Source organism: Hoplias malabaricus, chromosome 4 (assembly GCF_029633855.1).
Source record: "Hoplias malabaricus isolate fHopMal1 chromosome 4, fHopMal1.hap1, whole genome shotgun sequence".
Taxonomy (NCBI): Eukaryota; Metazoa; Chordata; class Actinopteri; order Characiformes; family Erythrinidae; genus Hoplias; species Hoplias malabaricus.
This window is the reverse complement of record NC_089803.1, coordinates 46405626-46432848: the sequence shown is the minus strand read 5'-3', so window position 1 is coordinate 46432848 and position 27223 is coordinate 46405626. Positions and strand designations below refer to the sequence as shown.

At 38.4% G+C, this 27223-nt stretch overlaps 1 protein-coding gene across 5 annotated transcripts in view; it reads left to right on the top strand.

The window, feature by feature from the left end:
- The window catches only part of nrf1 (nuclear respiratory factor 1), an 81896-nt gene that overhangs the window by 38234 nt on the left and 16439 nt on the right, over window positions 1–27223 (top strand). For all 5 annotated transcript variants that reach the window (XM_066669039.1, XM_066669040.1, XM_066669038.1 and 2 more), the window contains 9 exons: window positions 2974–3212; window positions 7247–7361; window positions 7439–7565; window positions 7660–7803; window positions 16360–16518; window positions 18478–18684; window positions 24838–24939; window positions 25135–25292; window positions 25835–25959. In XM_066669039.1, coding sequence (XP_066525136.1) covers window positions 2974–3212; window positions 7247–7361; window positions 7439–7565; window positions 7660–7803; window positions 16360–16518; window positions 18478–18684; window positions 24838–24939; window positions 25135–25292; window positions 25835–25959 — 1376 coding nt within the window. The remainder of the gene's footprint in view (window positions 1–2973; window positions 3213–7246; window positions 7362–7438; window positions 7566–7659; window positions 7804–16359; window positions 16519–18477; window positions 18685–24837; window positions 24940–25134; window positions 25293–25834; window positions 25960–27223) is intronic.

Sequence of the window (27223 nt, the reverse complement as noted above, 5' to 3'; positions counted from 1 at the left end):
TAACCCAAACAAATGAAGCCCAATCAAGACCACAATTTACATACATATGTAGAGTCTTACCCTGAAGGAGCCTGTACAATATGAGACAAATCCATCAAAAGGGAGAGCTACAATTAGACAATTACATGTTATGTGCAGTTTCTGTGTTCATGCTGGATTTCTGTAATTGGGAGGGGCCTGTAAGCCACATAGTGATGAATGTTCCGCATTTTATTATCAATAATTAAAGTTCAGGTCCTTAGGATTCCTCTGATACCATATATGTATCCATATATCCATAACCATATATGAATGACTTTCAGGAGCCCTTGTGGACAATAGTAAATACTTTCATTTCAATCTACATTATTGAGATCCGGGCGGCACGGTGGCGCAACAGGTAGTGTCGCAGTCACACAGCTCCAGGGGACTGGAGGTTGTGGGTTCGATTCCCGCTCCGGGTGACTGTCTGTGAGGAGTTGGTGTGTTCTCCCCGTGTTCAAAGTGCAGTAGGCTATTAAAAAGTCTAAATGTGAATGACTTTCAGCAGCCCTTGAGGACAATAGTAAATGCTTTCACCAGCAGGTGGCACTCTAAGACTATATATTGCTTTTTTTCATCTACATTATTGAGATCCTATTTATCTGCACAAGTGAAAAGTCATAACATATGAACATAAATATTTATCATAATTGAAAACAGTGCGCATCAGTCATACCATGTCTTTTGCTATACATTACAACAACATCTATAACAATACCTTACACCCAATTTTCACTTGTTTGGCCAAACAGGCCCATGCTTCCTAAGGCCTCATCGTTGGCTCATAGTGCCATTTTTGCCATTGGGCCCATTCGTGTTAGGACCATGCCATTGCCGCTTGCGGCTATATTTAAAATATATATTTTTCCAACATTTACAAAATGATATAACATATTAATATGAATATATATATATATATATATATATATATATATATATATATATATATATATATATATATATATATATATATATATATATATACACACACACACAAGCTGTATATGTGTACCTGTATAGCATATACATACATACTTATTGAATATATGCTGTAAGTAGTGATGCATGGGTTATACTGAGGTCGGTGCTACCCACTGTCTCTCAGGCAGTGACAGACTGATACACACTGTGCAGTGAAGAGTGCTGAGAGCCCATCATCCAAGGATTATCTTGTCTTATCTTATTATTAACAAAATGTAATGATTTGTTTTGGAGCTCATATGAAAGAAGCTTGTGACGTTTCATAACATTTGACAAAAGCATTTTTGAGTTACAGCTGTTCATGTGTGATATTTTTAAGGCAAGTCACAGACTTCTTTTAGTAGCATCTGGATGCCATGCAGTAATGGAATTCCACATTTTTGTTAATAATCATTAAGGTTCAGGTTCTTGTGATTCTGCTGATACCAAATATGTGCATATCAGGTCATAATTCAGATTGTAGTTCATGTTCAAATGTATGTGGGTAAAGCTCCAACAGCACTGCTTGGTTTGATCCAGAAGGTCCAGTACAACACACCACCACCAAATGGCAGTGTTGCACTGTGAATAATCCACCACCCATCTCATAATGCTTAGCAATAGTGCTTGAGGCTCACAGACAGATCAAAATCAGAAATTTTGGATCTCCTAAGTCAGCAGTGAGTATGCAATGTTGTGTATGATCTCAAAGTGGCAAAAGTAAGCAAATGCATTGCATAGAAAGCGAGGAAGCCGTAAATCGCCGCTTGCGGCTATATTTAATTTTGTTGTTGAAATATTGATGAATGAAGAAAAAAATTGGGCTCCAACAGAAAGGGCATTTGTCTCATCTAGGGCAAAAGGGCAGGTGCTTGAGCACCAAAAGGGTCTAACTGTGTACGTGTCTGCTTCTTGGGCAACTAGTGGTGCTCTTAAGTTGGTTGCAGAAATAAGAGCACTGCTGGGCTTGGCGTAAATTTATAACATCATACACTTTTAGAAGTGATCAGCAATCATATATTAACACTCACTTCTAACTCTTCTATGAACACATGAACCTGAATTCAGCTTCTTTTTATCTTTAGTTCCACCTTGGATGCAGTAATAAGGTCAGGAACTCAATGTAATTGTTTTAGCATTTAATAAGGAAGTAGAAATTAATTAGCAATATCAGTGAGTGTAATTAGACATCAGTGTTTGCCTGGGATGAATAGTATATATCATAATGCATTAAAACTGTATTAATGTAAGATTAATATGTTAGTGCATATGTGATCATAGGTGTTAAAAGAGAAATATTGACATTTGGGAGCTTATTTCTCAACAAGACCTGAGATCCCTACCCCTAGGCAAAACAGAGAAATGAGATTCATCCTAATTCTGAAAGTTGTTAATAGTGGTGTCAAGAAACAAACAGGCCAACTTCAATTATATTTATTTTTATAATGTAGTATATTTGTTTTTGGGGCCTGGGTCATGATAAAAATCAATGGACAAAACATGGGTTGCTTGAAGAAAAAAAAAATTTGAAAATCGCTGTTGTAGCAGCTGGCAGAATTACAGCTTTAAATTCTTACTTTATTATTCTTTATTCTATATTATACATGTCATACATGTGTGTACTCACCAAGAAAAATTCCTTGTATATGCAAACTACTTGGCAAAATAAATAAATTAATTCAGATTGTTCTTCTGATTAAGCCAGCTGATCTTCTGTATGCTTGATGTGAATGGGGGCCTTGCAAAGCCTGTTTGAAGCAATATTCAGACCTTCTGTGCTTGACATACTGATAAGCAGATGCACAAGCAAGGCCCATCAATGCTGGTTTAGACTCTTTTGAAAACCAATACGCTAGCTTTCACTGAAACCTGATGTACTGCTTTGTAGTACACTACAAAGATGGTTTGTGTATGAGAACAAAACATTTTAAGAAATGTCAAATGCTGAGATTTTGTGTGTGTGTGTGTGTGTGTGTGTGTGTGTTTCTATAGCAGTTTAAAGGATCTGAACAAAGTTATGGAAGACCACACAGTACATCAGACGGAACACATGACTACCATCGAAGCACATGCTGTGTCTCAACAGGTACATGTGGCTACTTACACAGAGCACAGCATGCTCAGTGCCGATGAGGATTCACCGTCTTCGCCTGATGATGACACATATGATGACTCTGACATCCTAAATTCAGCAGGAACTGATGAGGTTACAGCACATCTGGCTGCTGCAGGTACATTGCCATTCAAATATAGAAAGGTGTTATGCTACAAATATTCTAATTCAAAATGTAGATTAGTGTCAGACTTTTTTGCCAGCTTAAAGTGTGTTTTTGCCAACTAATGCAAAATTATCTGCACTTATTATCGTTTTGTTACACATTTTGAAGAAAAAACATGATACTAATATGAACTCCTGTTCATATATATTTAAGGTGGTATTTGATATGCATCTCAGCCAATTACAGATGTCTCTGAGCACTACCTCCTGCACTAACTGAAGGAGAATCTCTGACAAAGCTCCTCAGAGCAAACCTGCACAGATAAAGACCTTGCCTGGTAGTATCAGAATGGTGTAGGCTGAAGTTGCTACTGTAGAACATGTAATTGAGATATGTGCTATGCTAATCAGCATTGCTGTTCTAATTGCAATTTGGGAATAATTAGGTAGGAGTTGAGCTGGACAATATGGCCAAAATTTATATTCCAATTTATTTCTTAATATCGGTTAATACAGTTTCATTCCAGTATTGATATGAACAATAAAAAAGCCACAGAATAACTGACAAGAACTGAAAGCAACATGACATCACCATGAAACAAAAACCTCTTGGCTTTGTCAATATTAATACAATCAATATTTTATCAATATTATATACAACACCACCACGTCAGTGTCAGTGCAGTGCTGAGAATGATCCCCAACCAAATAATACTTGCTCTGTGGTAGTCCTGATTATTGAAGAGCAGGTTGGTAGGAAGCTAACTATTTATGGATGGCAAGAGATGGACTACAGTCTGTAATTGTTCCTGTCTTGACAGTCGAGCTGAGAGAATGGACAGAGAGTGTATAAACAAGAGATGGTCAGAATGTTATGTTGATGTGTGTGTGTTGAACTCTGTTTTTGTAGTGTTTTGTGTTTTCAGCATCTGTAAGGATTTTAAAAATCATGTATTTTGGGCCAAGCATAACTTTACAAATGCTGTTCACAGTTAGCCTGATAATCTGGTAGATTAAATGGCACTTATAAAAGTGTGCTTTTTGGTCATTGTACCATATTACAATGAAATAAACATTTTCAAGGAGTTAACCACACACACGTATACACACACACGTATACACACACACACGCACACACACTACACTAGTTTTATTGGGTCATAGTTCCTTTGCAACTAGCATACCACTATCACAATTAATTGCCCGTGAGTTTCAAATAACTACCATATAAGGAAGCACCCAGAAATCACGGCAAAAAAGATTTTTAACATGTCTACATAAAACAAACAAACAAACAAAAAAAACACTATAGTTCTCATTTTCATCAAGTGCATTAAAGGTACAAATATGTGTCCTTGAGGGTACCACCACAGTGGCTGTTTTTCAGACAATGTAACGATATGAGACATTTTGTTACTGTGGTGAAAATCCAGTAGATACTGTCTGATTGATTTGAATGGATACTGTTTGATGTGCGCAGTAGTCACAATGTTGCTGTGCAGATTTGGTATCTCATTTTTAGGCAGGTGTATAGGTTCTATGAGAAGATGAATTCACAGTAAATAACAAAATGCTGCATTCAACTTAAACTGAAATGTGGATCTACTGCAGTATATTTTACTTGGCAAATAGCATTGCTATGATGTGGACTCTGCCTTCAAAGCAAGCTAAAAGGCAAATGTGTGAATAGCCTGGGACAGTTTGGCAGAGAGGCAACCACAGCCATTTTCAGAACAGAGGCAGCACACGGTGGCAAGAGAAACAAGCCATCAGCAACTACGTTCCAAATGGGCTGAAAGACTTCTATACATGGTTCAATTTGCTGCAGTTTTACTAAAGCTGATGTGAGGAAAACATTGTGCAGAGTTAATTGACGTAAAGCTGCTTGACCAGACAGCATTCCTCATACTGTTCAGAGGATCTGTAGACTGCTTAACAGATATCTTCATGAGAATTGTCAGCATCTTCCAGAGCAGTATTGTTGTCCCAGCGTGCTTCAAGATAACCACTATCATCCCCATGCCAAAGAAGTCTTCCCTGTCCTGCATCAATGAGTAATATTCATCATCATGAAATGCTTCCAGAGAGTTGTCATGAAGCACAACAGGACTATATGGCCACCTTCTGTAGATTCCCTGCAGTTTGTGTATTGTCCAAACTGGTCAAAAGATGATGCCACCCTTCATCTGGCTTTCACTCAATTTGACAATAAAGACATTTATATTTGAATGCTCTTACAACTCAAATCAATCAAAGTTTATTTGTTACATACATAGTTATACACAGTACAACTTTCATTTAAATGCTTTGACAACCGTCTACACACGTTAACAAAAATAAAAGTTAAGGAAATGGAAAATAGAAAAAAAATAAAATACAATGTATAGACATTCTCAGAATAAATAATACTAAACTAAAAAGAATTAAAGCTGAAACTACAACAAAGACACAAAAATATCTAACAAAATATCTAAAAATGTATAAAAGTATAAAAAAAAGTGTGTATGGCATACAGATGAGGATAATGCATAATATGCATCTGAATGTGCGACATAATGCAGTGCAAAAAATGAAGTAACAAGTGAAACGTCTTTGCGGTAAGAGCAGTTAACAGTCCTGTATGTGGTGTAAATTGTGAGCTAGATAACGTTTGGGTTTAGACCTGGTTCAGAGTCAGAATAACCATTGGAAAGATGCTCCTCCTCATCCTCTCTGAGTTCATTTTCAGGGAGCGAAAAGGCTTTCCTGATGGCAACAGGGTGAAGGACTGAGGTCCTTCACAATCTTCTTGGCATTAGGCCAGCACTGTTTCTTATAGATAGTCTGAAGGTCAGGAAGCACAATTCTAATGATGCACTCAGCCGAGCGCTCTACCCTCTGCAGAGTCTGCCAGTCCTGTTGGGTGCTGTTTCCAAAACAGTTTATGTTCCCCGTGAGGATGCTCTCAATGGTGCACAAGTAGAAGTTCCGCAGCACCTTGGAGGGCAGTCTGAAGGCCCTTAGTCGTCATAGGTTTAAGATGTGCTGTTGGGCCTTCATATTCAGCTTCAATTCAGCATTTACCATATCATTTTTTCAGTACTTGATTGTCAGTCTGGATCAGGTGTAACATCGCCAGCACCACCACGCTGAGCAGTCACCAACACCTCTGATATCAGGAAATCACCTAAAATGGAAATTAGTACAAAAATTTTATAAGTTATTCAGATTCCTACTGAACATAAGGAATTTCCCTTTCCCTTGAGGCGGCACTGATGATTAAACTGATATCTGGCAACCAGATTGTATCTGTGACCGAAGCTTATGTAAGGAGAACCATGCAGTATGGGGTTTATTTATTTATTTAATTTTTTTAAAGCCTTCACTGAACTTTTGCTGTCCTGGCCACCTTCACCCCAGTACATTTATGGCTTTGTGTGTCTAGTTATTTCTGATACTGAAGACCCCATCCACACACTGTTAGACATTTCACTGGCTTGCTCACTTGGGGTTTTTTACATTTCATGTCAAATCTTTGTCTTACTGGAATTCTGTGAAGCTGCTTTGTGACAACATCAGTTGTAAAAAGCGCTATACAAATAAACTTGATTTGATTTGATTCACCACTATATATCCAGGCAGTATTACTTCAGACAGACAAAAAACATTTCCAATATCAGTAAGCCTAAGCAAATTTGTTGCTCTGTGTCTAATATACATGGTCACTCTAATAAAGAGGCATTAATTTTCTATATACATTGGCCACTTCTTCTATTAGTATGAAAGTGTGCAGAAAGTAATTAAATATATTCACCAATGTATTGTCCTGTATGCACTTGACATACTTGATATAGACTTGTATGTTAAACGTATCCCAGTTTTGCACTTAAAACATGCCTATAATGAGAAGGAATGATATAAATTTGCTTTGACTCTGAAAAATAATTTAACACAAATGTCCCTTTGATAGTTGTATAATTGGAAAGAACTATTAATCAATTAATAATCACATATCACTGTTAGAGTAAACGCTAACAATTGCTGTTATGATCATATATCTGCCTATAGGACCAGTCGGCATGGCAGCAGCTGCTGCTGTGGCAACAGGAAAAAAACGCAAAAGACCACACATCTTTGAGTCAAATCCATCAATACGCAAAAGACAGCAGACTCGTCTGCTCAGGTGAGTGTACTGTTTTACACTTTCCAAGTTGTGTGCCTCAATATATCATGTTTAATCAAAATAGCTTTTATCTCTAGGAAGCTGAGAGCTACACTGGATGAATACACAACAAGAGTTGGTCAGCAGGCCATCGTTCTTTGCATATCCCCTTCTAAACCCAATGCTGTTTTTAAAGTATTTGGTGCAGCTCCCCTTGAAAATGTGGTAAGTGTGTATCCCTACATTCTTTGCTGTAATGCACATTAGCTTTTTGTAATTAATTTTTTTCTAACCTGCCTTCCTTGCGCTGCTTACTGAGGTCCGGAAGTATAAGAGTATGATTCTTGAAGACCTGGAAAATGCTTTGGCAGAACACGCACCTCCTGGTGGTGGAGATCTGAGCTCAGAACTCCCTCCGCTTACCATTGATGGCATCCCAGTGTCTGTGGACAAAATGACACAGGTAAGCTCAAGACAGCAGATGGCAGTGCACAAAGGGAACACAAAAGACCTAGAGAATCGAGACTCAAAGAATTGATTCATATTTGCATCTTGGTACCCTGATATGAAATTGAATTGAAGGCTGATACTCAGAATTGTGTATTGACTGGATAGAAAACTACTGCACACCTCATTTGACCTCAAGTCTGTTTATTCATTAAGTTGTTCTTTTGTATATTCATTGCTTCTACAAGCCAATTTCTAAATAAATTGCCTTGTAATAAAACCTAGAATCTGTTTTGTTAATTCTCTTAAATGTTTATTTAAGGGAAAAATATATAAAGGAAAAATTTCCAGTGTTTTCACTGACCATCTTGATTGTATTGGGTACATTTAAATAAGCAATAAGCATAAACAAATGTGCCTGCAACACACAACAGAAAATCTAGGAAAGAATCACAACTGTCTTAAATCACCTTTTCTTTTAATTACTCTTTTTCATTTTGGCTATGAGGATATTAATAGTGCTCTTCCACTGCATGGAACCTACAACTTAAATCTGGTACCTGGTCCTTGGACACTGGGTAAGTTTTCAGTTACAGTTCACCCCGGGTTCCAACCGTGCCGAGTAGGCATAAATTGGTGACTTGTAAACCTTGAAGAATGGTGATTGGCAAGAGAGACATGTCTGTCACCACGAAATGCAGAGCTCATTCAGATCCAGAACAAACCATTCATTCATTATCTGTAACCGCTTATCCAATTCAGGGTCGCGGTGGGTCCAGAGCCTACCTGGAATCATTGGGCGCAAGGCGGGAATACACCCTGGAGGGGGCGCCAGTCCTTCACAGGGCAACACAGACATACAAACATTCACTCACACCTACGGACACTTTTGAGTCGCCAATCCACCTACCAATGTGTGTTTTTGGACTGTGGGAGGAAACCGGAGCACCTGGAGGAAACCCACGCGGACACGGGGAGAACACACCAACTCCTCACAGACAGTCACCCGGAGGGGGAATCGAACCCACAACCTCCAGGTCCCTGGAGCTGTGTGACTGTGACACCACTACCTGCTGCGCCACCATGCCTCCCCCAGAACAAACCACCGCTTGGTAAATCTTTTAAGTTATGACAGTTTTCACATTTAATTTTATCGGACTCACAATGGCAGCTTGTAACTTTACCTCAACGTGTTTTGAAGAGTTTTATAGGCTCCTTGGGCCGATGGTGAAAGCCAAATGTGCAACAAGTAAAACTGATCTGTGAGAACTGGTGCGTGGAGACGTGTTTAGTCCAAAAAAAAAAAAAAAAAATCAACATGTAAATACACGATTAGTAAACAGCGCCTATCATTTCTGCTGCCGTTATTGTGGCTTTCAAACCAAGCGAATCATGTTAGAGACGGAGTTTTGCGACATCACCGGCTCCATTTCGTGGGGAGTCCTGCCAGTGGAAAAATGACAAGCTTCAAGCGTGCCGAGTCAAGTCGCGTTGGGTGGTGTACAGCCGAACCCATATGGTGGAAAAGCACCAGTAGATCTTGTCCACATATACATGAGTCATTTTTAAACTGATATAGTGTAATGGGTACTTGTAGTATAAGTGTACTCATTAAGCCCACTAAAACCTGTTTTCAAATATATTTAAGCAGTAGAACGAGAGGGAATGTGTAATTGTGAAATAACAACATGGCTGTGATAGTCCATCTCAGCCATTCTGTTATTTCACAATAACATACAACCTTGAATGTTCTATTGCTTTTATACAACAGTTTGGGTAATAAATAAAGTATGAAATAAATAAACATAGCTATAAAATTGGTAGCTTGTTGCTATTTCACAGTAGCAAACTCTACTGCACCCCACTCACCACACAGACTGGATCACCTCAGGTCACCACTACAACATCACTAACCTGCCAAGTAAACTACCCAAATCGCTGATCTGCTGAATAAACTGCTCCAGACAAACTTGTTTCTGTCCAAAAGAATTTATACCTAGCCTGGTGTGTTTGGTCGAGCTGCAGCTATCTCCTTATGTTCCCTTTATAGTGCGCATTTAAATAATGGTAATAATAAATATAGCCGCTATGAGCTATCTGAGGGTTCAAGCACAAATTGACTTACTATGGCAAGGCAAAATCTGCCAATTCCTCTAGTATAATCCTCAGATTAGTTATATATATGAACTCGATGTTTCAAATTTGTTTGAGTTTACAAAAAACCCATGTGACAAGTGACAGTCTTGTTGTTGTGCCCCCTGTGGGTGGATTTTGGTCATATTGGCTTTACTTATTCACAGTTAGGCCCTACATACGTCTGTTAAGTTTGGTCTTGATTAGGCTTTATTTGTTTGGGCTCCTCTGCCAAACGTTCCCAGCAAACCCTCAACACACTATAAAGTCGATCATTGAAATGCGGCATAGGGTATCCTGATATACTGTGTGTCGAGGTGAGCCCAACTATATCTAGCCGGTACTTCTCAACCTTGCGCACCAGCTCAGGCTCTTTTCCACCAGAGCGGTTACATTCCTTGTTTCAAGAGCCAGTTTCAATAATCGAGGATCAGAATGCCAAGGCCCCCGCCCTCAGCTACCACCCGATCCACAATGCACCAGATTACTACGTCTCCCACAGGTGGTGGACCCATGTTGCTCCTTCAGGTTGAGCCCGGCTGGACCCGCCAAGGAGCCCCTTCCCCAGGTCTGGCTTGAGGGTGGGGCTCCAGTAACCCTACTCTGGGCAAGGGAAGCTGTGTCTCTGTTATTCTCTTTATCTGGGTCTTAATGGATCACTCTTTGTCCCATCACCTAGGACCAATTTGCCTTGGGAGACCCTACCAGGGGCTATTGCCCCTGACAACATAGCTCCTAGGCTCACGCAGACATGCAAACCCATCCACCACGTTAAGGTGGTGATCCAGGGAGGGGCCAAAGTTAATTTTTGTAATATTAGTTGAAGTGTGCATGTAAGGAAGCATCAGCACAAAGAGGCCATAAGCAGTTTGGGCCAATGTGTCTTATCTACACAGTGAGTAAGAAAGTTTTAAGGAAGTAAAAGTTTACCAAATTGTACTACGACTGGTGAGTACTGTTTTTAATTATGATAAAAATTTATGGTCATATGTTATGACCTTTGACCTATGCAGATGAATAGGATCTCAAACCAAATATACATCAACATAACAATGTTTAGTCTTCTAGTGTCAACTGGTGCTGAAAGAACTACTTTTCCATAGTGTTCCTGAGCAATTTGTCATTGATGTTAGAAATTAACATACAGTATTCTGCTCTGTGGGTATCAGCCCAATCCTAAGGACATGAACTTAAATAATTATCAAATATAAAATGTTGAACTTTCACCACTGTGGCTTACAGGCCCCTTACAATAAGAGAGATCCAGCATGAACTCCATAAATCACAAATGCACCTTTAATTGTGGTGCCACTGCATTCCAAGAGAGCACTATAAAACAAAAAAACTTATATGACAAATCTCGGTGCAATTGCAGTGCCAACATTTGCTGGATTTTAGTCATGCTTTAGTCAACTCTGTCGAGTTTCGTCTTGATTGGGCTTAATTTTATTGAGTTACACCTGAAAGAATGTATAAAGCTACACCCAAATTGTTTTGATAATTATTTACCTACAGCCAATTGTTTGTGAATAGAATAAAGTTCCAGGGACTAGTTTGAAAAGCTCCTTTTTCAAACAACTGGCCATTGAGAAAATACAATGCAATTTTTTGGCAATTCTTGCATTTACAACTCTGTGAGACCCTATGCACAGTATACAGAGAATGAAATTACTTGTCAATACACTAAATATGCCATATTTTTCTGTCATGGTGCCCCCTAGTGACTATCGTTACAAACATTTTTATGCACTTAGGACGTGCCCTCAGGGACATACTATTGAAGTTTCATGATGATTGGACCTTGTAAAGGTTGTCAAACAGCAGCTGATATCTCATTGCCTAATAAAGGTCACAATTTTGTCTGTATTGTGTAGTCCTTAATTTTGCCCTTATAGCCGTGCCAAAAGAAGCAGCATGCAAAACATCAGTCCCATCCGCCTTGCAGATGCGCCCCCTGTATGAATTTTCATGCTATCTTTGACATGCTACCTCAAAATCATGTCAGTATGTAGAATCTGAAATGGGAACACATTTGAGTAAATTGTGAAATGGTTACAGATTTTTTTAAATAAAACTTGAGCTAAGCCAAAGAAGTTTATTTGCATATGGTGGCCATCTTGAATCCAAATTTCAACATTTTTTAAATTATTATTTATTTGCAGACTCCTGTAAACATTTTGACACCAAGCTCAAGAGAATTGGCAGAAAATCCATAGACTTGTACGCACCAGTAGGTTTTGCAAATTAGCAAGAAATCTCAGTGGCGGAGCTTATGGGTTCTTGAGTCTTTTTTGTCAGGTCTAACCCAAGAAATCTGACAAAGAATTTCGTCTTCACATCACATGGCATAGCAGATACAAGGGCAAACACTTAAACCTTTGCTGTAGCGCCCCCTGGAGGCCAATCGGGCTGAGCTCGAGTGCCTGTGTAGTGGGGGGAGGTCTCAAATCAAATTTGTTTGTATAGCGCTTTTTACAATTGTTTTCACAAAGCAGCTTTACAGAATTCAAGTAAAGACGAAGTTTTGGCATTAAATGTAAAAATCCCCCAGGTGAGCAAGCCTGGGGCGACAGTGGCAAGGAAAAACTACTTCAGAGCTGAGGAAGAAACCTTGGGAAGAACCTAGGCTCACAAGGGGGGACCTGTGGTAATAATAGGAGTCCATGAAAGCTCTTCCCCCAGCTGAGGCCTTCTGAATTCTGGGAACTATTAAAAAGCCAGTAATCTGTTATCTGAGTAATCGTGAAGGCTCATAATAGGAAATAATATCTTGCAGGTATTCAGGAGCAAACCCATGTAGCACTTTATATGTCAATAACAGAACTTTGTGATCGATAAGGAATTTAACAGGCAGCCAATGAAGTGATGATAGAATAGGGAGCATGTCATCTGTTTCTAGAAGATAACCATGGCCTCAGACTTGAAGGTGCTGATCCGCATACTGACTGCTTCACACTCGGCTGCAGACTGCTCAAGTGAACGCTGGAGGCCTCCATGCGAATACGCCAGAAGAACAACACTGTGTATAAACAGCAGAGATGCCACCTCCCAAGCCCCTCGATGGAAGCCTTCCTGTTCCAGGCTATGCCTCGCCACCCTGTCCATGAACATCAGTAACAGGAGTGGAGACAAGGCACAACACTGACGGAGTCCAATGCCCACATTGCACAAGCTGGACTTACTGCAGAGTATGCAAACTCAAACATTCAGAGTACAAGGATCATACGTTGTTCCTCCAAAATCCTAGGTTTGAGATTCGGACAGATTCTCCTTTCCAGCAACTTGGCATTGACTTTCCCAGGGAGGCTGAGAAGTGTGAGGCCACAATAACTGGCACATTTTCTCCGGTCCCCTTTTTTAAAAATAGAAACCACCACCTCTGTTTGCCAATCCAAAGGCACAGTCCATGCAATATTGTAGATGCTTGTCATCCAAGACAGCCCCACAGTTTTGAGTGCCTTCAGTAATTCTGGGAAAATCTCATCCACTCCTAGGGCTTTGCTACTGTGAATCTGAAGTTCCCCAACCCAGCCAAGCCTGAAAAGCCTCCTTCTTCTGTTTGACAGCTTCCCTCACCCCTGGTGTCCACCAACGGGTTCTTGGGTTGCTGCCATAACAGGCACAGACAAGCTTTTGACCACAGCTATAAGCAGCTGTTTCCACAAAGAAAGTCCGAAACAGGGTCCATTCAGACTTATTCCCCCTACCTCCTCAGGGACATGTGAGAATTTCTCTCAAATGTCAGAGTTGAAATCCATCTGGACAGAGGTCTCTGCGAGCTTTTCCCAGCACACCCTCACTATACGTTTGAGCTTACCAGGTCTCTACCCGCCATTGGATCCAACTCACCACCAGATAGTGATCGGTTGACAGCTCAGCCCCTCTCTTTACCCGAGTGTCCAAAACATATGACAATCAGAAGACAAGAGAACAAAGATCATTGACATTTGACCAAGGGTGCTCTGGTACCAAGTACACTCATGAGCAACCTTATATTTGAAATGTGGTGTTTGTTATGGACAAAGCATGACTAGCACAGAAGTCCAATAACATCACATCACTCAGATCAGGCAGGTCGTTCCTCCCACTCACTCCTCTCCAGGTTACCCAGTCGTTGCCAGTGTTAGCACTGAAGTCCCCCAGCAAAACAATAGTCAGTGCATGAAATCCTCTCTAGGACACCACTCACTACCTTCAAGAAGGCCAAATACTCTGAGCTGCTGTCCTCATTGAGGACAACCTTCTCGTTTACTGGGACAAATTCCAGCTGTACAGGTGCCAAATGGGGACTTGAGTATCCCCACATCTGCCTGGTGCCTCTCACCCTGTGCAATTCCTGAGTAGGAGAGAGACTAACCCTTATTGAGGAGTTTGGTTCCAGAGCCCACACTGTGTGTAGAGGTGAGCCCAACTATATCTAGTACTTCTCAACCTCGCGCACCAGCTCAAAAGCTCAAAAGAACGAGGTTGCGTTCCATGTTCCAAGAGACAGTTTCAGTAACCAAGTATCAGAACGCCAGGGTCCCTGCCCCCGGCTGCCACTCAATCCACATTGCACCAAACCTGGACTACTACCTCACCCGTAGACCTTCTCTACGTTAAGGTGGTGATCCAGGGAGGATATATAGGAAAGTGAAAAATTAAAATTAATTATTTATTCAAAAAATGTTCAATAATTTCCTCAAAATTCTATTTAAACTGAAAAAATCATCCTACGTTTATTTTAATTTTGAATACATTTTGTTTTTCAAATGAACAAAACATTTGACCCTAATTTAGATCCATAGAAATGTGTGATGTGGTTAGTTGAGTCCATATCTCTCCAAAATGATAATTCTACAGTATAAGGCAAAATACTCTTAAATTTTAAAGAACATTAATATAAATAGTGTAATATTGAAAGTAGTTGTGGAGCATTTCTGTTGGTCCATTTATCCTAAGCTACCTAGAAAGTGTAATACAAGCATGATGAATGTTCCTGAGAATACGTTCCACATTATGAATTTTTATTCTGCATATTATACACACCAAAATCAGTTGAAAAATATTTCTAGCATCACTTTCTATCAAAAGCTAAATTTTTCCTACTAGTGAGCTGAGCCTGAGGGGTAAAAAAATTATTTTTATGGCACTTAGCGTTCAGTTATTTTCAATTATATATTCGATTATCCCTCAGGGATTCATTGAAACGAGAGAAAAAAAAATATCTGAAGAGCTAGGTTCTAAGAATTGGCATGCTGTACCAGCTTTGACCACAAGGGAGCAGTGTAACACAATACACGAGCACACTGGTCGTCATACAGCATCTGTTTTTAATTATATTTAATTAGTATATTTATAATTATTTCCAGCTTTGCCAGGCTTCCAGCATGCATTCAAAACTTAGGGGATGCTGTAAAACCTCCTTCAGCCCATCATCAGCCCCTCAAAAACCAAGCAGCACCAGGATATATCCACTTCCTTATGGTGTCTCAAGGAATATCAATTACCTGCATATACAGGTGCATCTCAATTATTCAGAATGTCATCAAAAAGTGAAATATAAATATATATATATATTCTTACAGCCAATGAAAACCCCAAAGTCATTATCATGGAAAATTTAGAGTATTATAAAAGACTCATTTAAAAAATTATTTTTAATACAAAAATGTTGGCCTACTGAAACTATGTACAGTATATGCACTTAGTACTTAGTACTGATTTACTGCATCAATGCAGCGTGGCATGGAGACGCTCAGACTGTGGCTCTGCTCAGGTGTTATGGAAGCCCATGTTGCTTTGATAGCGGCCTTTAGCTTGTCTGCGTTGTTGGGTCGGGTGTCTGTCATCCTCTTGACAATACCCCATAGATTCTCTAAGGGGTTTAGATCAGCTGAGTGTTCTGGCCAATCAAGCACGGTGATACTGTGGTTATTAAACCAGGTATTGGTACTTTTGGCAGTGTGGAAAGGTCAATCCTGCTGGAAAATTGAATGGAAATGGTGTAGCTATTGAACCAGACTAAGGGACCATTTTAAATGTTTGGGAACCTTTGCAGATGTTTTGTGTTGTTTATTCTAATTATAGATAATGACTTTTGGGTTTTCATACACTGTAAGCTTTAATCATCAACGTTAAAAGAAATAAACACTTGAAATAGATCACTTTGTAATGCATGTATGTAATGTATGAATTTCAATCGAATTACTGCAATTTTTTTTGATATTCGAATATATTGAGATGCACCTGAATGTCCTTGTTTGACGTACACGCTATGCCTATGCATAGCATATGCTATATGTTTAACATTTTATTCTAGCCAGATGTCAAGGGATTGCCATACAACTGTCTATTTTCCAAATAAATGTTATGGATTTTTCCACTAAAATAATTTTACATTATACTTTCTGTGACCAGTTAACAAGTTTGTGCATGTTTATTTGATACCTCTCCTCAGGCTCAACTTCGAGCTTTCATTCCTGAGATGCTGAAGTACTCTACAGGTCGAGGGAAGCCCGGGTGGGGTAAAGAGAGTTGCAAGCCTGTCTGGTGGCCAGAGGACATTCCCTGGGCTAATGTACGAAGTGATGTACGCACAGAGGACCAGAAACAAAGGGTATGGTCAGGGAAAGCACTCAGGCATAATATGAGTAGGTCAATATTTATAATTGATGTAATCACCAATGGTGTTGGAAACAGATATTTATTGGTAAGATTTTATTGTTAAATTCTTGCCTTCAAAATGTTCCCTACTCCCTCAGCATTAGTTTTGTTGTAAAGGGATCATACCTTATTGTATACTGCAGGAAAGAAAAGAATTCAGGTGACATATATCTGACCTATAGGGGGTGAAAATTTTGCCCTTTTGTCAGTAACTCTTTAACTGTGTTATGTAGATCCTCTGTTGTTTCTAATTAAGATGCCAGGCATGAATTCCAACCAACTTGCAACTTGAAGCACTCAGCTCTCCCAATCTGGTTTTGAAATATCATATTTTCTTTCAAACTTTTATAAATATGCACAATATATATACATTATTATAAAATAATGTATATCATAAGAACTGTGAGCTTGATATTTTTTCCAAATTTGGAATACATTTTTTGCAGTCATATATTTTTTCCAGGTAAGGGACCAAAATATTTCACTTATTTGTCACAGCCTTCAAAGGCATACAAAACTCTGCATAGTGAAACAGAGCTGGAGAGAGTGAAGACATTCAAATTCCTCTGTGTTCACATCAGCGAGGATCTCACCTGGTCTTACAACACACACCAGATCATCAGAAAGTCCCAACAGCAACTGTACTTCCTAAGAAGACTCATGAAATCTGGCATGCCAACCAATATCCTCAGCAACCCATCACAGTATGGTACGGAAACTGCACTCAGCACAGGGAGGCCCTCAGGAGCAGCCTTTCCCATGCTACAGGGCATTTACCACACTCGGACCATCAGGAGAGCACTCAGCATCATCAAGGACAATACACACCCTCAACACAGTTTCTTCACACTTCTACCATCAGGCAGATACTACAAAATTGTGCAGAACAACTAGACTCTCAAACAGTTTCTATCCATATGCCATCAGACTTGTGAAAGACTGCATTAACACACTTTCCCTTCCCTTAAGAATTGGAATAATGGAATGAATTCTGACTAACACAGACACACACACACACACACATTACATACACATACCATTATTTGTTCATATGCACTTATGTATACATTTCACGTCACCAATTTTATAAGTAAATATATTTCTAAAGGTGCTTTTGACTTGAAATTCTCACCAGATGTCAGTAACAATCCATCCAATCCACACATGCAAAGAAATCAAACTATAGATGTCCATAAATTATGTGTAATAATGAAAAATGACACGGGGGGGAGTATTGAACACGCTTACTGAAATTTATTTAATACTTTGTACAAAAGCCTTTGTTGATGACAACTTCAAGACGCCTCCTGTTTGGAGAAACTAGTTGCATACATTGCTCAGGTGTGATTTTGGCCCAGTCTTCCACACAAACACTCTTCAAATCCTGAAGTTTCTGTGGTCTCCTCTGCTATGAACTCCTATGCCTGATATATTTTTGTTGCTGCTGTCATAGTACTGTGTGCAATAATGCACTTTCTGCTATGCAGTTTGCAAAACACTCACACTACAATGATCTTCTGCACAATACCACAGTGTGTGTATATATGTGTGTGTGTGTGTATATATATATATATATATATATATATATATATATATATATATATATATATATATATATATAAAATACCTCTTACACTCTTTGCTGATACACTTAACTTTTTATTATTTTTTTGTTTAATTATTCATATAACCTTTTAGGCTGTTGCACAGAGTACTCATGTCTCAATAGCTTGTATGTTAGCAGGGAACTGCCAAAGAAAGAAGTTCTCTGTACCGTGCAACTGTAACGTAACTGTTTACGATGCCAATGACAATAATCATCAATCTCAAATTTCTATCAAATTGTTATATTAACCTAACTTAAACAAACCTTGAATTATTGTTTCTAATGTGTAATTATTTTGAATGATAGGTGTCATGGACTCAAGCTCTAAGGACAATTGTAAAGAACTGCTATAAACAGCATGGGCGGGAGGACCTTCTTTATGCCTTTGAAGACCAGCAGATTGCACCACATCAGGTTGCTACTTCGGCGACACATAACATTACCCATCTGGTGCCCTCACAAACAGTGGTGCAGACAATCAGTAATCCAGATGGAACTGTGTCACTTATACAGGTGAGCTCAGCTTTCAGCCTGCTGTATCACATTTTTCTTCTACACTTTTCTGAGTGTAATCCATTTATCTGTGCAAAGTTTTCTGCCCCACAACACTTACATTATTCTCCCTAATTCACAGCAGTTACTAATGTGTTATTTTCATCAAATGCTGTTTTGTTAGTGATCGCATTTGGTGATCAGTCCACAGCACTTTTTTCCAAAATGCCTTTGGCTTATCTAGATGTTGTTTTGTGTGCTTGATATTTGGACTTGTTTGAGACCCAGTTTTCAAGGATGGTTTGATTCTGAAGACTCTTCCATGGAGATCTGGTTTCTGGAAGCAGAGCTGCAGAGTAGAAAGGTGCACGTATGTCAGCTAAACCTTCTTAGTGGTCATTTTCAATCATATGGATTCCTTGCGTGCTTTGCCAAGCTTTAAACCAGTACTGTCTTGGAGTTTTTAGGACTTCCACTGCTTGCCTTCTTTTTATAAACTTTGCATTGTAGAGTTTTAGCGCATCTTTAAAGACAACTTACTGTGCCCTAAAAGCAGAACAAAATAATTACTAATTTAAATTTCTGAACTGCCATCCAAATTTTAATTAGTTGAGGCCTAATGATGTCATTCTTTTCTGAAACTTTACAGCTGAAAGTGTGTAAATTTTTACATAAATGGCATGTGTTTTTTTAATTTTTTTATTTAATTAATCAGATATTACCTATCAATGCATATTTATTATGAACAATCTTAAACATTTTTAGGTACCTCGAAGAGTTTGTTTACTTTTTAAATGGTATGTGTACTCTTATCTTATTTTACCTTATTTCTTGTGATGCACAATTTTAAGCTACTGTCATGGTCCAACTGTCCATAGAAAGATACCATCATAAATTCATCACTAAACAGGTGTATCACAGGAGGGTAACTAGCAGGGTTAGGATCCATGTGCAGAGTTTTATTTAGCAGCTGTACAAAAGCAGATCAAATAAAGTGACCAAAGCAGAGAGCTGAGATATTAAGGGGCAAAAGAGAAGCAAGCGTTATTCCTAGATCTTGCAATGCTTCATGCTGTGTGGAGAAGGCAAATTGGTGGATCACTAACTGAATAACTGGTCTGCATTGGTCTTATGACTCATGATTTCTATTAATATATCTTACTGATTATTACTGATAAAATAAAATGTCCAGTTTTCCTAATGAAATAGTCACTACATTTAGGTTCAGAATAGATGTAGTGGAGAACAGGCCCGTGTGTTGTTGCAAAATACTTAAAATAATGTATTATTTTAATAAATTATTTGCCAAAAACTTTAAAGAATGAGACCAGTGCCACTGAGGGGTTTAAAAACTTCAGCAGCACTGCTGTGTCTTATCCACTCATACCTGCACAACGCACACAAAGACACAACCATTATATTCATGTCAGTGCAATGCTGTGAATTATTAATTTATTCATTCATTCATTGTCTACCCAGAATCACTGGGCGCAAGGTGGGAACACACCCTGGAGGGGGTGCTAGTCCTTCTCAGGGCATCACACACTCACACCTGTAGACACATTTGAAATAGCCAATCAACCTACCAATGTGTGTTTTTGGACTGTGGGTGGAAACCTGAGTACCCGGAGGAAACTCACACGAACACGGGGAGAACACACCAAGCTCCTCATAGACAGTCACTCGAAGTGGGGCTCTAACCCACAACCCCAGCACCCTGGAGTTGTGTCACAGCAACATTACCTGTCCACTCTGCACTACTATGCAGCCCTATGTTAAATTCAAAAGGTGGAATTTTTTTCTGTTTTACGTGCTGCAAGCTTTCAGCTGCTCAATAGTACTGATTCTTCTCTTCATGATGTGAAATAGGAGTCAGATCTGGACTGCAGGTGTTTTTGCACAGTATAGCATACACCCTGTGTAATAGAGATTCAGGTTACATTACTTCACAGTTTTACTACCTCTAGATCTGTGAAAATGGATGCCTCATCTGTCATGGTATGGGTGTTCATCTGTGCCCACATGCATGCAGTTGAATGCTACAGTATACGTACACTTAAGCTTAAAGGCAACGTCTGTAATTGTGTGGGAACACTGCCTTTGGGTTTATACACATTTAAAAGCTCTGCGTCTTTTAAGGTGGAACGTTATATTTGAGGGTGAAAAAAAAGAATGTTTGTACGTGGCTGAAATTCAACATATCTGTAAGATTTTGTTTATTACTTCAGTATTTCTGAAGTTATTACATCAGTATTTCTAAATAATACTCTATCATTATTCGTCATTATTTTTCATTCAACATAATTCTGCTACCCTAAAGTTCACATTTTTAATCTTTGGATTAAAAGCATTACCCCTTGTGCTCCATACAGAGAGCAAATAATTATATACAGACAGTTCATGGAGACATATGCAGCCATCAGCATGACAATCTTTTTATCAGCCTCAACAATTACTCAATGCTCAATTACAATAACAATATTTAGATCCCCCCAAAAAGGCTGTAATAAAGTGGCAATGCATAACATCCATTCCTCAGCTATTTTTGTTGATTTGTTTATTGTTGTTTTGCAGGTATCAGATCACATTCTTGTTCTAGCATGTTTTTTCTTTCTAATTTAAAATGAGTTTGATATTTCATTATATAAATTTCAACAGATACACAGTTATTGTGCCTTAACACATAAAGAGATTTGTTCTTTCTGCAATGATTTATTTATGATTAGAAAGTCAACAGAAAATTTGAAATGTTTAAAAATGCTTTACATAGATTCTTAATACAAAATTATAAGATATGAATGTGTAAACAGTGTAAAATCAAAAAAGTACAATAAAAGAAAACATTAAAAATTTTATGACACTTTTTGAAGATGTTCAGAGATGAAACAGCTCTGAGCTTCTCTGGAGAGAGGCTTACAGACCTTTAGAACATATGCTGCTTTTCCACTGCATAGACCCTACACAACTCTACTTAACTCAGCACGGCTCTTTTTCTTTTCCACTGGCCAAAACTGGGATCTGGTCCCTGGAACCGGGTTTGTTTTCAGTCCCAGCTCCCTCGGTGTTCCCTCCATTCCAAGTAGGTACTAAATGGTGACGTGTAAACCCTGCAGAGTGCTGATTGGCCAGGGCCATGTCAACATGAAATGCAGAGCTCATTTAAATCCAGCACAAACTCGTTGCTTGTAAAATCCCTAAAAAAAAGTTACAGAAGCTTAAACATTTATTTTTAACGGACTCACAACGGCAGCTCATAACTTTACCTTGAGGTGTTTTGAAGAGGTTTATGTGACCCTTGGGTTGGTGGCTGATGAAAATTTCCAGTGAAAGCCGAACATGCAATGAGTAAAACTGATCGGTGAGAACTGGTTTACGGAGCCGTGTTTGGTTCAAAAAACAAAAACAACACGCGAATACTTGAGTAAACACAATTTTCCAATGCCATTTTTGTGTTTTTTAAATTCCTGTTAGAGATGGGGTTTTGCGACATCACCGGGTCCATTTCGTGGGGGAGCCCTGCCAGTGGAAAAGGTTTAAGCAAGCTGGGTCGAGCCGTGCAGAGTCAAATCTATTAGAGCCAGACACATAAGGTGGAAAAGCGACAATAGTGGCTGTAAGCATCCTCCCCAGTTTTCAACTTAGTTTTGGGAGTTAACAATAGATTATTGTGGACAGACCTAAGAGCCCTTGCTGGAACATATATAACAATCATTTATCATTTTTAAAAATCAATACTAGAACCTTACAATCTTTTCTAAAACTAACAGGTAATCACTGCAGTAACTGAAGTGCAGGTGTAATGTGATCCATTTTTCTCTTGCAAATTAGAACCCTGGCAACAGCGTTCTGGACTCGTGTGTGGAACTCGTTGGGAGACCAGATAAAACAGCATTACAATAGTCTAATCTCAAAGAGATGGACAGGTTTTTCACTATTGCAGAAGAAAGAATGTCTTGAACCTGGGTGATATTTTGAAGGTGGAAGTAAGCTGTCCTGCAAGTAGCCATGATGTGTAACCTAAAGCTGGGCTCATTATCAAAGATGATGGTCTTAACATGTAGTTTGGACATCAGATACATTTTTTTAAATAAGTCTGAACATCGTGTCTCTGTGTCTCACTTCCAAGTACAAGAACATCAGTCTTATCTTTATTTTGTTACAGAAGTGTATTAGACTTCCACCTAAGTGTCTCATCTATGCATATACACACTGATGTTATATACTTTGCGTGGTTTTTTTAATAAGTTATTTTGTTGGGCTTGGTCATGTAATCATGTAAAGGTCCAAGACCTTAATTCAAAACATTTGTCTTGGAAAGATCTAAAGTTAGCATTTCATGTGAGGATACCTACCAACATCCCAAATTATTTTTAAAGATGTAATTATGAAGAAATATAAAATATTTTTCCAAATTACCAAACAGTTAGTTGCTTCTGTAAAATTAGATTTGGGGTGACCAGAATTAAATTTGAAAATACAGAGGAGCTATCTAGAACTCTTTAATCCTAGATAGTGTTCACCTGCCTCATGTTATATTTACACATTTATTCTAACATGTTGCCGTGGCATGTTGTCTTGGGTTTAGTTTCTTTTATCACTCTGACTGGCTTCAATTAATATTGTTTTTATATATTTATTTCTCAGCAACATTCTCTTAGCTTTCAATAGTAAGTTTTTTTCACTGTTTTTCTAAGTACACATTTGTAATGGAGGGGTTTCAAAACGTTTTGGACAAGTCATTCTAAATTAAACACAATTAATATTTGGTGACCACAATCATTTTAAGCCTATACCCTAAATTCACCTATGTTTAGAATTTCAACATTTTCAGGCCTGACTATATTTATTATTTAATTATAACCCAAATTATATACTTTGTAAAAACATTTTTACAAATAAAGTGATGCACAGAATTAGAGATTGTCAGTTTCCCCATAACCCCATTTGTAAATCAGTGTGGGAATGGAGCTTGGAGCTTTTTTTTTCTGTACAGATGATTTGTGATTGTGCCTGCTGTAAATGTGTTATAAAAATACATTTAGATTTGGTACATATTACATCTATAGTGAAATAAAAATAAGATAATTGAAAACTAAGTAACCAAGAAAATTTTTTTTAGAAATGGTACAGTAGTAGTAAAGTAGTTATACTGTGTTATACAATGTATACAATCAATAACTAGAAAATGAAATTACAACCCCAATTCCAAAAATATTGGGACCCTTCTCATTGCATGCACCGTGTGCATATTCTGTAAAGACAGCAATACAGACCGATAGCCAACTGCGTCAAAGGACATGCAGTAACAGCAGCATCTGTCCCAGTTCCTAGTGTGCCCATGTTTCATTATATTGTTGGTGTGGAGACAGAGAGAACCTTGTTGAAGATAAAAGAGTTGGGGGTAAAGAACATTAAAGGGGGGACTGTGGCCACATAAAGGCTGAAAAATAAATTGTAATAATAATTAAAAAAAATAGCTGGAGGAGCAATTTTCAACTAAGGGACATGACTGGGTATAAAAGGTATTTTAGAGAGCCAGAGTCTCTCAGAAGCAAAGAATATCAGAGTTGCACAAAAAAACGGAATCTAAAAATTGTGGAACAATTTCAGAAGTGTTGCTTAGCATAAAATTGCGAAGACTTTGAAGATCCCACCATCTACAATACAGGTGCTGGTCATAAAATTAGAATATCATGAAAAAGTTTATTTATTTCAGTAATTCCATTCAAAAAGTGAAACATGTATATTATACTCATTCATTACACACAGACTGATATATTTCAAGTGTTTATGCCCTGCTTGTCTAAGGTGTCAATGGTCGTCTTTTGGACAACTTGTCAAGTCAGCAGTCTTCCCCATGATTGTGTAACCTACAGAACCAGACTGAGACTATTTAAAGGCCTTTGCAGGTGTTTTTGAGTTAATTAGCTAATTAGAGTTTGGCACCAGGTGTCTTAAATATTGACCTTTTCACAATATTCTAATGTTCTGAGAATTTGGGCTTTTCTTAGTTGTTAGTTATAATCATCTAATTAAAAGGAATCACCTGCATGGGACCACCCAGAAATCATTGTAATAATATTTTACAGTGTAATCCACTGATGCAAGTTAAAGCTGTATCATGCAACGTTGTAATATTAATTAAATAATTGCCAGTTTATGTTTTGATGACAGGTAGGCACTGGTGCAACTGTAGCCACACTAACTGATGCCTCGGAACTACCAGGCACTGTTACTGTTGCCCAGGTCAACTATTCTACAGTTACAGATGGGGAGGTAAGAACCAATACCGAGGTGACATTTGTATACACATGGAAAAATACATGTTTTTCAATATTAAAGGTACACATACCATCACTCCTATTTAACACATGTAGCTCATATTTGATATTTTTTATTACATTAATTATTTGTATGGGTAATTATATTTATATGATTAATTATAAATATAAAGGTATTTTTATCTTTTAGGTTGAACCGAACTGGGCAGCACTGCAAGGAGGTGAAATGACCATCCAAACCACACAGGCATCTGAGGCCACACAGGCAGTTGCTTCCTTAGCAGAGGCTGCTGTTGCTGCGTCCCAAGAGATGCAGCCAGGGGCTACGGTTACTATGGCACTTAACAGGTACACAGGGGATGGACTGAAAGAAAGAAGGAAATAGTGAGTAAGGGAGGTAAAGGGGGTGTGGCATGTTTTGTAAAATATTAGCAGCATTAGTCCCTAGCTTTGTCCTATTCTCAGGTGTATTACTTCAGAGACCTGTTACCTGGGCTCACCAGAGCTCATCTGCAGTTTGTTTATCACTGTTAGCAGTGACCAATCCAGCGGATAACAGTACCAGTGCTAGAACATTTTGTTCCTATTCCCTCTCCCCCAACCCAATTAGGTTGAGGATATGTTATCCTCAATCCTTTGGGCATACAGGCATAGTAGTAAGGACAGTATTAGGAGGAAGATTAATGCTTTTGTTCATAAATATTCTTCCACCAGGGGGCAGTATATACTGGTTTGTATCTGTTGATAGTTGTTTCATAAATGCTTTTTAGAGGCAACAAAACACATGAGAATGGGTTATTCATTAGTTATACTAATATATAGTTATGATATTAAAAAAGGGGAAAAATGACAACATGATTGTTAAATTAACATATGCTGGTATGTTGTAGTGAAGCAGCAGCCCATGCAGTGGCAACATTGGCAGAGGCTACTCTTCAAGGAGGTGGGCAAATTGTGTTGGCAGGAGAGACAGCAGCTGCAGTGGGAGCGCTTACTGGAGTGCAAGATGCCAACGGTATAAACATATATTCAGTGCCATCCACATTTTAGGGGACGTGGGACACTCTCAGTAATATATTGCTTTTATTCTCAAACTCTTATTCTCATTTTGAGGGGAAAATAGTGCACGGACCATTCATTTTACTTTTGTGGTTTTAGGAATTATATAATGTTTTTCAATTAAAATGCTTTGTGTGAATAACGGCCATTTTGATATTTAGAAGAAAATCTAAAACTAAGCAACTTCAGAAAATATGGAAGTCAATTTCGGTATGTAAATTTATTTCAACATTATAATTTCCAAATTTTGTCATAAACTAAGCTTCTTTATGTGAACTTTAATGAATGGACATATGAAAATGAAAAGGTCTTAGCTGTATTATGTAATGAATAATAGTTATAACAATAGCAACACCAATATCCTAATTAATTATAAAAATACATAATTGATTTATATAATTAATATTATTAATACATATATAAACATTTTTAGATATTATAGTAATTTACATATTAAATCGTTCCCCTAATAGCGTGCAAATAAATTTAGTAAATGTTTCAGTATTACACTGTCTTTTAAAGAATAACTTCTGAAAATATGTATGGGGTATAGAATGATGGAGAAGAGTGTAAATAATGTACACATGGGAGTTGAGGGGAGAGATCTGCCGAGTGGACCAGGGCAAGCTGGTCTGTAGTAATCCTTTGGGTGTTTCTGAGACAGATGGTGCATGAGTGACCTGCGTTACCAGGTCCAGCCTCCGCACTTCTCACTAATCCATGCTTTGCCTAAGTACTCTCTCTCCCAGTGTCTGTGTGTGTGTGTGTGTGTGTGTGTGTGTGTGTGTGTGTGTGTGTGTGTGTAATTTTTCCCCTCCCCCAGAGAGCAAGCACATACCTATTGCATAAAAAACAATAATGGCAGATTTAAAAAACAGTAATGGCCTCCAACTTTATTTTTGGGTCCTGATTTACCTGGTCATCAATACCTAGCTTTCCAAAAGGAGCTGTTCTGATGGTTGGCCTGGTGTTCTCTCCACTTCATTTTCCCTACAGGAGGTTGGCAAGTCCCAGTGGAGGCCTCTTAGAGAGCTTTGATCCTTTCCATTATCAGTGCCTACTCTAATCACAAGGCCAGCTGTCAGCTAGCCTGAGCAAGATAGCAACAGGCATTACACAGAAGTTTATGTGAATGAGCAAGAACAACAATAATGAGCAGTATAAAAATTAGGTTCTAACACTCTACAGAAATGGTCTTGAGTTATGTTATAATGCATTCT